This window comes from Dendronephthya gigantea, unplaced genomic scaffold, assembly GCF_004324835.1.
Source record: "Dendronephthya gigantea isolate DGI-Jeju-01 unplaced genomic scaffold, DenGig_1.0 000759F, whole genome shotgun sequence".
Lineage (NCBI taxonomy): Eukaryota > Metazoa > Cnidaria > Anthozoa > Malacalcyonacea > Nephtheidae > Dendronephthya > Dendronephthya gigantea.
The window spans coordinates 4,669-22,975 of NW_021163769.1; the positions used below are offsets into that span (position 1 = coordinate 4,669).

Here is an 18,307-nt window from a genome sequence, read left to right on the forward strand (position 1 = left end):
AGTGCACGGAACGTCGGCAAATCCGAGACGTTGAGTTTGTTGGCCAATGCACAAGGATTGCCTGCCGATCGCAATCATTCCCTGCTCTGCTCAGGTGGCGATCAAACCATGAGCGGTACATCCATGTACGTAGAAAAAAAAATAATGAGCCTTATCGCTTATGTTATTGTTATGTTACTCAAAATGCACAGGATATCAATTTGATCGATAGCATGGACTTTACGTTTAATACAAAACCTTTTCAGAAAAGCTATAATGCTAGCACTCAAGAGCTCGTCGTTCACCTGTATGATGGATGATGCAAAAATGACAGACTCTTTGGCTGAGTTTCTTCTGCAAGTCCAAGGTGGCCTTCCACAGGGATCAATGCTCAGCGGAATTGCGTCTCCTGTGGGCAGTGTTTTGCTGTCGGCTAACGAAAAGGAGAACGAAAGGTTCGGCTTATAGCATACTTCTTTTAGATTGTAACTAATGTCGGTTCACTCTTTGAGGTCTCTCTGTCAGCGAGGTTTTCTCGGTTTCCTCTTTATAGCCTAAATCACGCCCTGCCTGTATATAAAAAGCATCACAATTAGTATTAATTACATTTACATACGTGTTCTTTTAATTGCAAATGCCCTTACAACAAAACTGCTAAGGCTATATTACTATTGGTAGTTTTATCCAGAGGGTATCTCTCTATAAATAAATGAGTGACCCATAAAATGCAGGAAGTAATAAGTATTAAACCGTCGCCTCGGTAAGAATATACTGCGTTTGATATTTCGGCCTCGGGCAAAATCCCTTCGTATATCTTTCATGTATAAGACTATCGTGTCAATGACATAACTGTATTGGTACCAACCTCCTATTACATGTATATCCGTATAGATTAGATGGCCGTGTTATTCGTTTCGAATATGTAAAGGATGAACAATTTGGAGAAGAACACGAACAAATGCTGGAAGAGCTGCAATCATTAGTAGAAGCAAATATGGTTCGTATTATCCAGCATTCTTTATAATATAAACTACCATCATCACTTTTGTATAAACAAATGATCCCACTGGCACCAATCTTAAGAGAGACAAAAAAAAAATAAAAAGAATATTTCAGAGCATTTTCAAATGAAAAAACGCTAATTCAGATGACGGTCTGTGGTGATGTTTTTCAAAATTACTATCTCCTACTCTCAGAACAATTTTATCATATTGCAATAAAGGGGTTCGTGGTTGCTTGGATTACAAGATATCACAATATCTGGAAAAGAGGCATAACAGACGGCAACATCAAAACTATAAAGATGACGCTGAAGAAAATAGTGCCAGGGAGAGACCAGCGTTGGTATAAAGGAGCTTCCCTGGTCATATACACTTACGCAACGGTTAGTCCAAATTCGATGTTATATGTATATGAGGTGAGAACTGCCATTTGTTGTGTCATTATAATTATTTCTTAGCAAAATATAGTAAAATGTTACATTAAACACCTATTATACATATTTAGTCAAAAAACCTTTACTAGCAGACAATTTTGTGAAAACATATTACGAGAATTAACATCTTGTAAACTCAAGATGTTAACAAGACACAATATTAATTGCGATATTATCTCTTTTAAAGTTATTGTCAAACCAAGTTTGTATTGTATGTATCAAAATCACGCTTTCTATGACAATTCTTACAATTTATTCACTTTGTAGTTTCATGTGGCTGCAGGGAAAGAGGTGGATTTGAGAAAAGCATTTTTACAACTTGCCTCCACTGCCAATAAACAGGAAGACGAATTGCCTTTTCTGGAAAGACTTCAAGAAGAAATTCAGTCTAAACTGGAGGAGGGAGAAGCAAATGTTAGATTTGATAAATTTCTTTAACAATTTACTTGGTGATGTGCATTGACCTGCATAATACATCGAACATTTCATATATATTATAATTTATACCTTGGCGATGTTCTCCAGTTATGTTTTTCAATTTCGTTTACAGGCGGCATTGAAGTGGATAACGCCACACACTAGTGTAAAATGCAGCGGCACGTTCCAGCCAGCGTTCGGCCTAGCTATCTCAGTTCTAGAGACTTTTGCCAGCATAAGAAGAGAGGTAATACACAAAATGCATTCGCACAAGCAATTCTCTTGAACCAGAGGCAGAGGCGTCTAGGCAAATAAAATGTGTAACCTCATATATATGGCTACTATATATAATATAAACCATATTTTAAAAATATTTATAAAGTTATGGAACTCGTGGCGGAACATGCAGCATATTTCACATTGTTAACATTTCATTTTATTAATTTTACAGGAGATTCAACGAGAATTGTTAAAGTTGTGCGACACGGGAAAAACACAGACGCTGTATTTCGCAAAAAGCAGCGAAACAACCATAGCAGATCTGAGACAACGAAATCAGAATCTCTCGCGTGGTGCAAAAGGCATAAAAATTCCTAAACACGTGCTTGATAAAAACCTTGTTAACGAAGTAGAATGTGGTAAGTCTTATATATTATATATTATAAACTACAAAGTGAATACTATTTAGTATAAATTTCGAGGTAACTATTCATATTCCTGCATTCTGATTGGTCAAGATTCACTGTCACTGAAGCGATAGTCACTAGCTGGCCCGTGAATATGTTGTTGTAATTTAACTAAGAAATTTGAAGTAATTATACGTTTTTATAAAACTATGTTGATTATTATTTGTAAACTCCTCGAAATTTTTACTAAAACAATTATATAGTCGCCTCATACAGGCTCGGTGATTACAAGCCAATATTCACTTCGCCTTCAGCTCAGTGAATATAGGCTTGTAATCACCTCGCTTTCGGCGACTAATTGTTAAATATTACCATGCAAGTAGAATGTGGTAAGTCGCATAATTATATTATGAATTCTTACCTGATTGTATAGCATGTGGTGTACTTGGCGTGGAACAAGGTGAACGATTTCAAGTTAGCCGAAGGCGTAGCAACCAAGCGCAAATAGACGAGACAGTGGAAGATTTAATCGAAGTCACTATTGAGTCAATACGCCAAATCTTTGCAGGTATTCCTATTGATAGTATTTTCTCCTTGTTGATACGATTTTACTGCATACAAACGGAAAAATATATGCAAGCAATAATGCCACTTTGCCATTTAAAGATGATAACCATGACGTCCATTCAGAAGAGCAAGAAGTAATTACTGAAAACCTATCAGAGCACATTACAGACGTAAGTATAGTAGAACAAATTCTTTTTAGAATTAAGTATTGTGCATTTCTGTGTTATCGTTATTGTCAACAATTGTTAACGAAGACCTTACTAAGGAATACCAGTCAAAATGGTAAATAATATACCGATTATACATGCACCTAGATTTTATACTCTTAATAAAAAAACTTTGTAAGGCTTTCTCTAAATATATTTATAGAATATGTCACCAAATTCCAAGAGAAAGTATGATATTCTCACTCCCAGAAAGCGAAAAGTCTTCATTCAGGTACGTGCATGGATTATGATATGCAGGGCCGTCGAGAGAATTCGTGGGCCCCGCGAAAAGTTGTTGAGGCAGAACGCAAGAATTAACATATAAATTGAAATAAAAATAGCTCAAAACTACTGCCGAAGTATTCAATCAAAACCATTTATCGATTAATCAATGATTAGCTAGTATATGCGTTATAACTTTGCAATTTATGATTATTCTCTAAAATGTGGTGATTATTCTCTAAAGGGTGTTGAAAGCGGAATGCGAATAGCAAACAAACAATACGAGGGACATGACAGCGACCAAGGTATATACATTACAATTTAGTCTGATTCGTGTTGAACTATACTGTGTCTAGGTTAGGTTGGCATAAAAATAACACATTATTTCTTATCCATGTAAAGATGGCGAAAAAGGAGATGATGATGAAAATGATGATGAAATTGATGATAAAAATGATGATGAAAACGATGACGAAAACGATGATGAAAATGATGATAAAAATGATGATGAAAATGATCATGAAAATGATCAAAATGATGATCAAGGTAATAACGAAATGGATGAAATAAATGCAAATAACATGACATAACAAGAGCTCGAGTAGGACAACTGAACATTACGCGCGTGCCTTTAAGTTGCATCATTCGTATTTCGTAGCTATATAGTATTAAAAATACTATACTTCTATAACTATATTGACTTCTTCAATCCTTTAAGATATAGCGCCTGATTGTGTTGGGGTTTTCACCCAAGAAAGAAGTCAAAATACTTATAAGAGTAGTAAGTATACAAGATATAATAGCTTTTGTATTTCTACCGTTTTTATTTTTATTTTCTGATCTATTCTTCAATGGGACAGTAGTAAATCGGCTGTATTACTTATGTGAATGTATGATAACATTCAAATTGTTAACATCAATGATTGCACTCCATACTTTATTTTCTCCTTATTTTACCCCTTCAGACTTTTATAATGTAACACAACAACATTTTACAAAATTTAAAATAAGCAATACGCAGTTTATGGGAACGATTAGGCATAACAGGCATACACTATTTTGAGAAATATTAATGTAAAAACGTAACTATGCACTTTTATGCATAGACGGAAGAAGGGCGCTGTTCACAGAACCTGTATCTGGAACAGTTGGGGTTCTGAGAAGAGATACAGAGACGCTGTCAAATGATGGTAAATATAAAAATAATATGCAATTTCATAGAATCAAATCCGCCTTGCAGAAATTAGTATTATTAATAATGCTAATAGAACGATTTTTAAACGTATAAAAGTTTAATAGAACGTATTTTAAACAACTCTTCAAATATGTGTGCAGTTTAAAATAATTTTTATTAACGTGCTGTACAGCTATAAGTCATTATATACCATAGAATGTAATTATTGATTGTTTTATACGCTCATATACAGGGTGTCTCAAAAAAACGCAACCACTTAAATATGCAAGAATATTAATATTGTTCGGGTTTGCACCATAGTTCAGCTAAAATTACTTCTAGCATTGTAAATGAGGATCAAGCGCCATTTTCAATTCCCAGAGGTGCGTATCTATTGCGCTTTAGAGCTGTATTAATGTTCTGCATATTTAAGTGGTTGCGTTTTTTTTGAGACACCCTGTATATGATGTGCACTTCACTAGTACGATCTGTAGGTGACTATTGTATCGTTAATTCGTTATATTGCCCTGTTAAACTTATTTGAATTTCATCTCTAAACATTAAGTATCCAATGATGACGAATCTGTGTGTGATACTTGTGGGCAAGATGAACCCCCAGAGGATCTAATTTATGGCAAGGCGGTAAATTGGGTTGGCTGTGATAAATGTTGTAAATGGCATCATTGGTAAGTACAATGTGCATTATGTGCGGCCGTGAAATAAGTATAATATAGTTTTGTAATTACAGTGAATACATGTGAATTGTCACTTCATTAGTTCAGCTTGCTCCAAAATAAGCCTGTTTTCCACAAGGCAGAGCGGAGCGGAGCATGAAAGCACGCAGACAATGAAAAATTCCTCTCCGCGCGTAAAATTCCGCCCAGTGGAAAACCGGCGGGCTTAAGTGACCCACTACATGATGCCCTGCATTTTTTTCTATATTTTACAAAGAAAACATTTCTATTTCATTTTATAGTGTGTGTGTTGGTATAAAACGTAAACCAGCTTCAAACAAAGTATGGTATTGTAAATACTGCATGCCATGATATATCATGTTTTGATCTGATGGCAAGCATTGTGTATAAACTGGGCCTAATAATTTACATTAACTGGTACATAACATTGTACTTGATGGTATATCTAACTTTCACTCATTGTTAATAACAACAAAACGTTGAAACCTGTCTCTTTTCAGTTCCTGATTTGGTTTCAAATTAGCAGCTGCCAGCTGCCTTTGCTTTTTCACAATATCTTCATTTTGGAAGTAGTCCATGAGGTAATTGTAAAAAAAGTGAGTGCCAAATTCCTGCACACATGAACTTCTGAGTCGACGGATGTTTTTTCTGTTATTCTCACATTCCTGGTAGCTTGTCTTGATGGTATTTGATTGCAGGAGAAGATTAATATCGTGATAATCACATAAAGGAGACTTGTGCGGGTTCGCAGAATTATGAAACCTATCACCAAGTACATATCTTCTTGCATTCCCAGTAATTGGATGCTTAAATGTCCCATCATCATAGCAGGTTGCTTCTGTGGCCTCACTCCTATACTCGGCAGTAGCAAGCACTGGCACACTGTTATCCTATAAACAGATAGTAACATCTCGATAGACACTTCCCAAATTCGCTATATTGCGATGATTGTGGCAATCGTCAAAGGTAAATTACTATTGCGTCGGACAGATTCAAAAATACTAGTAGAGTACCTCATATATTAATTATGTGTTGAATATTATAAGCATATTATAAATGTCAAATGACCTTAGCAGGAGGTTTCCCCAAAGTTGGTTCTTCAAAACATCCAGAAAATTTTCCCCATAGCTGATTTGCTACTTCTGGAACACGGCAATCCATATGGCGAGCGAAACCGCATGCTGTATCACACAGGAACATCAAAGGTGGATATTTGAAGGAAAGGTAGAGGTCTGCAGCATCTCTCACAGATTCTTGCAGAGTTAAGAATTTCGAAGCAGCGGTCACCTTATAAAAAAATGATGCAATTATGCATTTTAACAATCAGTATATATGGTTGATATTAACTACACTACAAGTACTGACTGCAGTTTATTAAATATTTACTCACTCCATGACGACAAACTATATGGTAAAAACCACCAGTTTGACCAGGAACTTTCGTAAAGCCATGACAGGGGCTTGATCCCACCAATAGTGTTTCATATAAGGTCTGCAATGCAACACGCATTTTTTCCTGTAGAGTAGAAATTGAAATAGATATTATGAATTGACTATTCAACTATTTTATATGTTCTGTTCTATGGCTACCTCTGAGTTCCAATGTAACAGCAGTATATTGTTTAATTGCTAACCACGAAAACATCTCCCCGCTCATCCGGTAGTACATATTATATGTAATACTCGCATGTTTAAAACTCTGAAAAACCACTCACCATTGACTTCCCCCCGATTGGGATTCGACAATCTTGGCAAAAGGACTTCAGCGATGTTTCATCAAGCTCTCTTAACTTGGTCATATCCAATTTTCCTTCTCGAATAATGGAATGCAGTAATGCAGGATCACCTGGAGAACAAGTTAGTGCTGTATATTAGTAAACATATTCGAAGGCAATTATTGCACACCGCGTATGTGCTTTAAAGTCTCTTACTGTGCTCTTGATTAATCTTTTGATAATAGACAATAGTAAGGTGCAAGTAAAATTTATGTATATAATATTAACTGATTTAGCGAACTTTGTTGTAGATTCTCAAATTGGGCTAAAATAGTTGAACGTTAGATGGTCGATGCTAAGCGATAATTACGTAATTCACTGTTTATTTGGCCTGGGAGCCTCGCTTTCGATTAGTTAAACATTCAAGTATATACTATAAGGATGGTTTCAATTCATTAAGCGAAGCTCGCGGGCCAATTGACCGGTGACGTGATTATCGAAAGGGAGTATTGAGGTAAAGGGAGGAATATTCATGAAGCTGTTTTGCATTACTGTTTGGCTGATGAAATTGAACATCTAATAGAATATGCCTTACTTAATTATGTCTCTGAACTTAAAAGTCGCCTCAAATAGTGGAAACGAGTTACAATAGAAAAACAAACCTTTTGTGCTTTTATTCTCTTTCAGAAATGTGCTGTTCTTCTGTAGCTCTGTGTTATACAGGCGGGTGCCTCTCATTGACGGAGCAATTACAGGTGGGATATCAGCCACGTGCACTTTGAATTTTTCTGCTGTTTTCGTATATGAGGTGCTTTCTACCCACCGCCGTTTTATTTTATTTAAAAAGGGTTCCAATGTCGGGGGCGAACTTTCAGATACATTTTCTGGTTGCGTATAGTCTATCTATACCAAATGATACGAAATGCGTGACTCCTTTTAATGGCTATCGAATATCGATACATCCCGAAGCTAGGTATACAAATATTTGATACTATATATAATGTCCCTTTGAAGTTCTTCAATCAGTTGCTGATAATTTCAATAGTTATTATTTGACAGGAAAGAGTGAATTACCTGGCCAATACCGCAACAGTTTTTTTCATTTCCATCGCCAAAGTACACATTTCCGATGACACCGCATATCCCACATACAACAGAATCTAAATCACGGTCAGTGATAGCCTCGAAGCAGTAGTAGCCATTGTAAATGTAGTTTGCCAAGTTTTCAATTACATTTCGTTCAGGCGGCTCCTGTAAGGAATTGACTCACTGGTATTAAACAGTTTCACGGCAATTAGACTGCTTATAACAGTATCAGTGATCGGATAACCGTTTGTATGTGTCATCAACATATATCATCAGTGTTGAAAGGTTATTCAGTCAGGCAGTTAGTCTGGTATAAGACGAATATATATCGTTAATCGTTAGTAGCTACACGTATGTAAATGACTATCTAACCGCAATAAAGGTTAGTTAAACGACCGAAGAATATGCTACACCTTCCAATAATCAACATCGCTGATCCAATATTGATGGCAATATTAGTTTGGGTATCAATTATCAGAATATATGTTTATCTATTTGAAACACTATAGGAATACTTACTGCAGCCCTTTCTGCCATCGCATTAAGTTTGCTTATTATCGCTATTGAGATTGGAACTCCTTTTCTAAATAATTCTCTCCATTCCAGCAAAATTTGAAACGGGACTAGAATCTTGTCGCTTATGTTGAAAAGACCTGAAAATGAAAGAGGTAATTGGAAAAATATGCATCTCGGGAGCTTACCCTTAACCCTAGAAACCAAAATCAACGCAGCTCAACGGGCTCATATATAAGCAGTCCATGAACATATTTTCTGGTCCATGACATATTGTGGGTCTTATTTTTAGTAGTTAGGTAACTAGTACTGCATGTGAACTTACACTTTTATAACAAATGTTGTTTGTCACTGTAATAAATGCCCGCTTTGCCCTCGAGAACGCTTGTTCACACGGCCCGTTTCTTTTTGGCTGGATCTGATACCTCACTGACTTGTCAGTATCCATGGAAAAAATCAGTACCCAAAAAACGGGTCGTGTGAATAGGCTTCAAAACGTATTTTTATCAACAAGAATTAAAGAAACTACTTAAACATACCAAGCTCATACGGGAAAATTTGATTCATTGCTGAGCAGTTAGTGTTGGTGCACATTTTCACGCGAACTTTTATCTCTTTAAAGGGATTCAACTCCGTCAACAAATACGATTTCCCTCTAGAACCATGGTGTGCTTTCCCTTCCCCAAGAGGACTACTACATAAACCACATAATGTTTCCGATGGCTCAAGGATTTCTGGCCACCCAGCAGGTGACGAATCTATTACTCCTGGTTTGCAAATGATCTCTTTTGGAATGGGAGTAGGCAGTGAACGTTTCATGTTTAGCTCAATTGTATTTGAGCGTGACAGGCTTTCCGAAACTTGTTGGTGGTCTTCATTCTCGGCGTTGACGGCATTGTGCGTAGGTTCGTCGTTGGCGTTGCCCATCGCAGGTGAATCTTTCTTGACAATACCCAAGCACAGGAGCATATGCACGTGAATGCAGAGACACTTCGATTTCAGTTGTTTGCTCTTTCCTATCATCATCTTGCAATCTTTCGAACAGCATCGCACAGTGGTCTCCGTCACTCGGACATGGCAGTATCCAACTGGGTTGTTAGCTGTCGGCTTTCCAAAAACGCAGTACATTGTTGGGGAAACCTGAACTGCAATGGGTAAATGTTCGCCGCATGTCGTTTTTACTTCGGTCAGTGCAGCTTTTGTTGTTAAATCACACGGATATGCCTCCAGCACCGGGAAGTTGATGATTTTGCCAGCGGTTCAATGGAGTTCTTCACCTTTTCCAGATGTTTGCATTCAAAACTTGCCAGTTGGTCGCTGTTTACTAGAACAGCCCGCATGTCCTTGCACTCTGGGTGATGACAAATTTTTCCATTCTTTTCAATCACCAGCAAACATCTGTCGTCGTGACAGCTGGTCTTTGATGAATATATTGCCATTTCTCCTTTAAGTATTTCAGTGCATTCTGGTATTGCCAAACGCGCTTTCTTTCTTGGAATATATGTGCCACCCAGATCGTAGTTGCACGTTGGGCAGTTCGGTGGCTTATATCGGTTAAAGTAAGTAGCATGGCATTGAGGACAGCTACTTGCCCCTCGCTTGGTACTCGTTTTTATGGCTGAGCCTGAGGCTGAGCTCATAGCGACAACCCTAAGAAAAAGAAAATATAGTTGCGGCACACGACATCTACCGGGTACTACACATACAATGTACTTTTTAGGTATGCCAATAGATATAAAAATGTTGGGAGATTTGAAGAAAAAATGCCTGTTCAAAAATTTGAATGTTAATGTTGAAAGCCGACCGAAATTCGGCTTCAGTTTCCATCCTTCCATCTATTCTGTATTTCAGTGGTGTAAACATAGTCTTTTCATGATTTATTTGTCGATGATATATAATTCTTTATTCGGAATACAAAGACCCTGCATGATCTACGATCTATCAACACCGTGTCGCCGACATCTAAATTCCGAAATATTGGTATAGACTGTTTATTTTAAAACACTGTTGTCTTTTTTTCCTGTGCATATATTACAATACAGTTACACTAGCTGTAAAAATGTGTACAACCAAAAAATTTCATTTTTGCTGAATCTCAACAATAAAATCTCGATTACTATTTCATGATTACAGACTTGTACATGTGTGATTGTTTTCGGCAACTTCAGCCAACGAGAGATTTTCAAATATACAGGCTTTCGAGCGGCTTATGTCCAAAAAGGCTTTGAGGAGAAATAGCATTTCCTGTGCTGTACATATTTTACTCACTAAATTAAAAGCTATCGTTATGCTTTAAAAAGGAAAACACGCATCTACTTGATCAGTTGTTTACAACGTCGTAAAATAAAAGAAGAGAATTTACTTACCTAAAGTTTAGTTATACTCCGATCTCGGTTCCCAAGGGCGTAGCTAACACGATGAAATAGAAAATCTTTAGTTTGAAAGAAATATTTTCCGATCACAATTCAAAAAAAGGCAAGTTTATCAGCTTGGATTACATAACAACTTCCGAAAACGAAGAATGCGGTCGAACAGAACACGTGCAATTCCAAACCAATGATTGATTGACAGCGTTATGATTGACATCTATTCTCAGATCTCTGTAATTATCGCCATGCACATTCAAAAACATTCAAGCAATTACGTCGCTACATTATACATACGTACATAAATACGGATAGTACGAACTAATGGGGCTTTATTTACCCATTTATACAAGAAGTATTGCAAATTAGCAATAAAAACGAATAAAAATTCAGAATCTCAAATGTTCCATTCCGCGTTTTAGACTGCCATTTTTGGGTGTTTCTGACTTTATTTCTTGCAATTTCCTGAAGGAAGATTATTACTTTGGATCATTACATGGCTATTTTGATAATATATACACTCAAGTGTAACGGGCCGAGCTGCCTGAGACACACACACGTTGAATTCAGTTTCTAAGAGTCTTTTATTTCATTCTCGTGCTCCCTATATACATGTGCTCAAGACTGTCATATCTAATTACAATGGTGCACTGTTACATTATCTAATTACAATGGTGCACTGTTACATTATCTACTACCAGTACAATAGCACTGTTACACAAGACCTTCACTAGGGAGGGGCATAAAGCTGTCGCAGAGGACAAAGGGCAGTGATTTAATGAAAACAAATTTCAATTCAAAACCATATTAACATAACATTCCAGAGTTCCAGTAATAGAAACAAAAGGGTGTTACTGGACAACAGGCCTCAAAGATCTTTAATACATTTTAACCATGGTTAATCAAGGGATACTGTTCATCCTTCAACCAACTGTGATTTAACAGATGGAATTTCATCCATACCTTGATATTTTAATTATCCAAAATTGGACAATTAAATTGATAAAAGTGCCAAAGTCCCCATCAACCAGTAATAGGTAATTAATTGTCCACTGTAATTAATTACCATAAGCTATAGTGTTTGGTACAGATAATTTTACTCACCAATGGAATAACTATAGAATACCCCACCATGAATAAAACACGTTTTAGTAAATGACCCCACATCTCTAAACTTTATGAAAATCCATATATTATAAAGTATGATTTTATATGAAATGTTAAAAGAAAACAAATCAATAAATAGTTATTCATTTCTAGTGTATGAATTAGTTATTTGAATAGACAGTTAAATAACCTTGTGGGGTATTCTATAGTTGTGCCTTTTGGAATTAATATACTTATAAGCTTTAATGTTTCACTTTATGAACTAGTTGGCCTTATAGGTAAATTATAGTTTTTAACTTTTTATAGCAATTTTCAACACCAACTCGCAACGAACGCAACAATGTTTCGAAAGAAGTTTACGCGTGACCAATTTTAACACAAAAATTATTTCAAAAACATGTAGAAGGTTATGAGCTGTTTTTTAATCGACACAACATTGTTTTTCCAATTTTTTGCTCATTTGTAAGTTGATGTGAAAGTGTAACAACGCCTTTAATATAAATATCGGGCGATACTGTAATAAACAAAAGTGTATATATTATAGTCGCTGAAAATATCGCTGAAATTTCATCCACACGTTAAGATTCCACAACTGTTAACATCCATAACCACTAAAAAAGAGCCAAAAATAACAGACAAGCAACCACTCGTTCAAAATCTTGATATTAATTTCGTGAATACTGGTCGTGGTACTCGATTGATATTGGAATAATTCGAGAGCTTTTTCCCGAGGTTTTTCCCTGCAGCTCCTTTACACATGATTGGCTGCAACCACTGCAACCGCCAATTACATATAACCAATCACAATCGACCTTCCGAGCAGTGCGACTCTACTGAGTTAGTACGAAGCTTGCGAAGGAAGTAGATGCGGTAGTTACGAGCGATGAATGCGATACGAGTCGAGGCGAAATAATAAACAAGTTGTTACAAGAAAAGTTGAAACTGTTGAACGAAATTGACGAGGAAATAATTACAATATGCGACGTGAAAGATATCGAGGGCGAAATCGAAGAGGCAGCTGAAGTAGAAGGACGACTTTTGAACGCGATTAAGAAGGTCGAGAAGTTTTTATATGAACAAACAAGCAAGAATACGGTGAGTCAAATTAGTCGAAATTCAGTTGTAAATGTCGACGGTTCAAGTCAAAACGAAGGTAGTAGCACATCGAATGCGAGCCTTACAGTCGAGAATTCAAATCAAACTGAGAGTAACACAGCAAACGTGGGTGGAATTAACGATAGCATCAATATACACAATGACAGCAATCTTGACACTAGTACTAGTAGTGCAAATGCAACCGAATCAATAGTGACGTCATCGAAAACAAAGTTACCAAAACTATCATTGACAAAGTTCAAGGGACAAGTAACGAAATGGAATACGTTTTGGGATTCATTTGAATCCGCAATTCACAATAATAACGAGATTTCAAAGATAGACAAATTTAACTATTTGAATTCGCTATTGGAGGGCCCAGCATCACGTTCAATTCAAGGATTAACTCTAACCGGAGCAAATTATGACAGTGCAATAGAGATTTTACAAGATCGTTTCGGGCGACCACAGCAAATAATTACTGCACACATGGATGAACTGCTCAAAATACAAGCTTGTACGGGAGATCGTCTAACATCCCTCAGGTTTGTGTACGATAAAATTAGTGTGCATGTACGAGGACTAGCTTCCTTAGGCGTATCATCAGAACAGTATGGCAGTTTGTTGATTCCCATTATAATGTCCAAAATGCCAAGTGACATTCGTCTAGAGATAGCCCGAAAAGCTACAAAGGAAGTATGGAAAATCGAGGACTTACTTAAGACTATCAAATTCGAAATTGAAGCGCGTGAAGTTAGCGAAGCGACAAGGTCAACGACAGAGAGGGGGGCCCCCAATAAGCGAGACGAGGGTGTGAAAGGTCAGACACCTACTGCGAACAGTCTATTAGCTGGTACAAGAGGTGGTGAAGGACAGCCTCCAAGTTCTAATGGACAGTCGAATCATGGGCAAACTGGGTCAAAAATCCAGTGTGTATTTTGTAGTGGTTGGCATTATTCGGCCTCATGCGAGAAAGTCGTGTCAGTGAATGAGCGTAAAGCAATTTTGAAGAATTCTGCTCGATGTTTTAGGTGTCTCTACAAGGGGCACCACGTTAGAGATTGTAGGAGCCCCAGAAACTGTCGGCATTGTAATGGATCACATCACCAGTCGATTTGCGGTAAAGGGCACGAGTCTAAGCTTCCGAAACCAGAAGATCAGAATTTGGAGGAAACCGAAGGTATCACAACGGCTGCTGCACCGAGCACGAATAAAAGGTACGTTTTGTTACAAACTGCATGTACAACTGCAATAAATGAAGATGGTTCGCGATCAACACCTGTGAGAATTCTCTTTGATAATGGCAGTCAAAGGTCCTATATTACGGACAGTTTACGAGCTAAACTAGATTTAAAGCCAGGAAAACGTGAGACTTTACGATTAAACACTTTCGGTAATAACAAATACAAGACACAGAAATGTCAAGAGTTTTCGCTCGAGTTCAAGAATCGTGACGGACAGTGTTTCCCGATTTCAGCCTTAAGTTTTCCTGTCATTTGCACACCATTAGGGACAAACCTTGATATATCTGAATTTCCACACTTGCATGATTTAGAGTTGGCTGATTGTACGACTAACGACCGAGAAGGTATCGATGTTTTGATTGGGTCCGATTACTACTGGGACCTTATCACAGGCGAAGTTATTCGTGGAGAAAGTGGTCCCCTTGCGATTGAGAGCAAATTTGGTTGGGTTTTGTCGGGTCCAACCGAACCTCCATCCGTGGGCAACCAAACCGAGGTTGTCAATAATCTTATCATTTCAGGGGGGAGTGAATTGAATTACCCAAACGAAATACCTGACGAGATTACGCATGAACTCAAACGTTTCTGGGACGTAGAAGCGATTGGGATTTGCGACGAAGCAGTTGATGACCCGCATTTAATCTCGAGCGAGTTTTGTCCGGACATAGAATTTAACGGACAGCGTTACGAAGTAAGTTTACCGTGGAAACGTGATCGTTTACCTCTTCCCGAAAATTTTGAATCGTGCAACAACCGTTTGTTGTCCTTATACCGCAAGTTACGTAAGCAACCGAAGTTATTAATCGAGTACGACAAGATCATTCGAGATCAGCTCGAGGCTGGTATTGTCGAAAGAGTTCCAGAAAGCGAGCATGATCCCACGAGCAGTGTTGGAACGCATTATTCCCCACATCACCCTGTCATTCGCCAAGACAAAGAAACGACGAAGGTTCGGATAGTTTACGACGGGTCCGCAAAATCGGGAACGCAGGAACTTTCCTTAAACGACTGTCTTGAAAACGGCCCGAACTATATCCCTCATATTTTCGATATGCTCGTAAGGTTTCGTTCAAACTCCATCGCAATTACGGCGGATATAGAGAAGGCCTTTCTCATGGTTGGTGTAAAAACGAGCACAAAAACATGTTACGTTTCTTGTGGTTTGACGACCCCTTCGATGATGATCCCACAACTGTAGTCCTTCGTTTCAGTCGTTTGATGTTTGGTCTGAGACCATCCCCCTCGATTCTTGGTTCCGTAATACAGTATCATCTCGACTCTTTCAAGAAAAGCGAACCGGAAATGGCGGAGTTGCTCTCGAAAGCGTTTTACGTGGATGATTTATTAACGGGGGAGAGTAGCGTTTCGAAGGCGTTTAAAATTTACGAAAGATCAAAGGAGATCATGGCGAAGGGCGGGTTCAACTTGAGGAAGTGGAGTTCTAATTCCTCGGAGGTTTTAGAAAAAAATCGAGCAAGTCGAGTCAAAGCGCGAAACGAAGCACGTAGTTTCTCGAGAAGACGATGAGTCTTATGCGAAGTCGACGACGAGTCAAGGAACAGCTACGTCAAGTAACATCGTAAAATTACTAGGAGTTCGTTGGAATACTAGCACGGACACGATTTTCTTTGATTTCGTTGAGTTGCAAATTTATGCAAATTCGCTACCTATTACTAAGCGTTCGTTGTTGTCTCTGGTCGCCAAGATCTTTGATCCGCTAGGTTTGATCTCTCCGTTTACAGTGACGTTAAAGATACTTTTTCAAATTGCTTGTTTCGATAAAGTAGATTGGGATCAGGAATTAGTCGGCGAACTGAAACTGAAGTTTTTAGCATTACGAAGTGAGATTATTCAATTGAATTCAATTCGAATTCCTAGATATTATTTCTGCAAGGACACGAATACGATTACGGTAGAGCTGCACGGTTTTAGTGACGCGTCGAAGAATGCGTATGCTGCGGTAGTGTATTTGAGGTCCATTTACAGTGATGGTCGAGTACAAATTACATTGGTCGCGGCGAAAACCCGAGTAGCCCCAACTAAGCAGCAAAGTATTCCGCGATTGGAGTTGCTAGGAGCGCTGATCCTAGCACGATTAACTAGGAAGATAAGAGATATCATAGGAGAAGTCGATACCACTCACTGGGTGGATTCAACGGCGGCGTTGTGTTGGATCAAGAACGATCGTTGTTGGAAACAGTATATTCGAAACAGAGTCGCAGAGATTCGTAGTTTAACGTCTAAGGATTCGTGGCGGTTTTGCCCGGGAACAGAAAATCCCGCTGATCTTCCGTCTCGTGGGCTCGAAGCGAAAGAATTAGCGACTAGCGAAACTTGGTGGAGAGGTCCGGACTTTCTCCACCATTCCCCGGCGACATGGCCAAGCGATATGACAGCACAAGAAACGACGATTAGCGACGATGCGATGGTAGAGATTGTCAAGCGATCACACGAAGTTATTCACACCTTGGCGACAAATGAAGCGATTTCGGAGGACCACTGTATAGCGAATGTAATAGACATTACACGATTCAGTAAATTATCGAGGTTTTACGAGCAACAGCGTATGTTTTGAGGTTCTTGCGAAATGCAAAGAATCAAGGCGTTAATAAAGAAACAACAACAGATGAACTTACAGCTAAGGAGGTGAATGAAGCTGAAACTCTGTGGATTAAAGCCGTGCAGCGCGAATCGTTTCCTACGGAGTACAAACTTTTGACAACAAACTCGAAGCAAGAATCGAACACTATTTATATGATCCAGTTTGGTCTTTTTTGCGATGAAAAGGGAATCATTCGTTGTAAGGGACGTATCAACAATTCACCTTTACCGGCCAACTGCAAGAATCCGGTATTCTTGCCGTCAAAGAATTATTTCGTGGAATTGTTAATCGAGAATATACATAAGAGTGTACAGCACGACGGCGTGCGATCCACCTTGACCACAGTTCGAGAACGTTTCTGGATTCTTCGCGGAAGAGAGAGCGTAAAGAGAGTTTTAAAGAAGTGTTTAGTTTGCGCAAGATACGAAGGTGCTTCGTTCAAAACGCAACCAACGCCTGATTTACCCGAAGTTCGAGTGGTTGACGATCCTCCCTTTACGCACACGGGTCTGGACTTCGCAGGTCCGCTTTACGCAAATGGCGAGAAATACTACGTGTTGTTATTCACCTGTGCATCGACTAGAGCCGTGCATCTAGAACTAACTCGAGGTGTTAGTGTTCCAGCCTTCCTGTTAGCGTTTCGACGATTTTCGAGCAGGCGTGGTCTACCAGCAACTTTACTTTCTGACAACGCGAAGACCTTCAAGGCGGCAGATAAAGAAATCCAAAGAATTGTTCGTTCGCAAGACGTTCAGCAGTTTCTGGCTGAAAAACGAATTACTTGGAATTTTATCGTGGAGCGAGCCCCTGGTGGGGCGGATTTTGGGAACGGTTAGTGCGTAGCGTAAACGACCGTTGAAGAAGATTATTGGAAAATCAACACTCTCTGTTGACGAGCTTCAAACAATACTTATCGAGATAGAAGCGTTAATTAATTCAAGACCGATAACGTATGTTTATGGAGACGATGATTCCATATCACGACCCTTAACTCCCTCTGACCTGGTCTATGGACGAAAAATAACCACTCAACCCAATAGTTCCCACCACGAGTAGTGAGCACCAATCGATCACTTACGAAACGAATTCGTTATCACAGGACATTGCTACAACAGTTAACGGCTCAGTGGAGACGAGAGTTTTAACAAGTTTAAGGGAACAGTCGAGTGTCAAATCAAAGAACTCGAGGTCAAGAGAAATTGAAGATGGAGATATCGTAATAGTGAAAAAAGATTCAACACCAGAGCGTTTTGGCGAT

General features: G+C 38.5%; 1 protein-coding gene and 1 long non-coding RNA gene across 2 annotated transcripts; one reads left to right on the forward strand and one right to left on the reverse strand.

The window, feature by feature from the left end:
- The first annotated feature begins 3,956 nt into the window (after positions 1-3,956).
- LOC114544385 lies at positions 3,957-5,680 on the forward strand. The gene is made up of 5 exons (XR_003690410.1): positions 3,957-3,998; positions 4,171-4,233; positions 4,559-4,642; positions 5,192-5,312; positions 5,603-5,680. It is a non-coding gene; the product is annotated as an uncharacterized LOC114544385 (long non-coding RNA).
- Positions 5,681-5,756: 76 nt separating this feature from the next.
- Positions 5,757-9,864, reverse strand: LOC114544384 (HMG domain-containing protein 3-like). The gene is made up of 8 exons (XM_028563040.1): positions 9,175-9,864; positions 8,642-8,775; positions 8,111-8,287; positions 7,699-7,939; positions 7,037-7,167; positions 6,712-6,837; positions 6,390-6,608; positions 5,757-6,211 (listed from the first exon to the last, which is right to left on the reverse strand). The coding sequence occupies exons 1-8, from the start codon at positions 9,761-9,763 to the stop codon at positions 5,774-5,776; spliced, it is 2,055 nt and encodes a 684-aa protein (XP_028418841.1). The 5' UTR covers positions 9,764-9,864; the 3' UTR covers positions 5,757-5,773.
- Between the last annotated feature and the right edge of the window lie 8,443 nt (positions 9,865-18,307).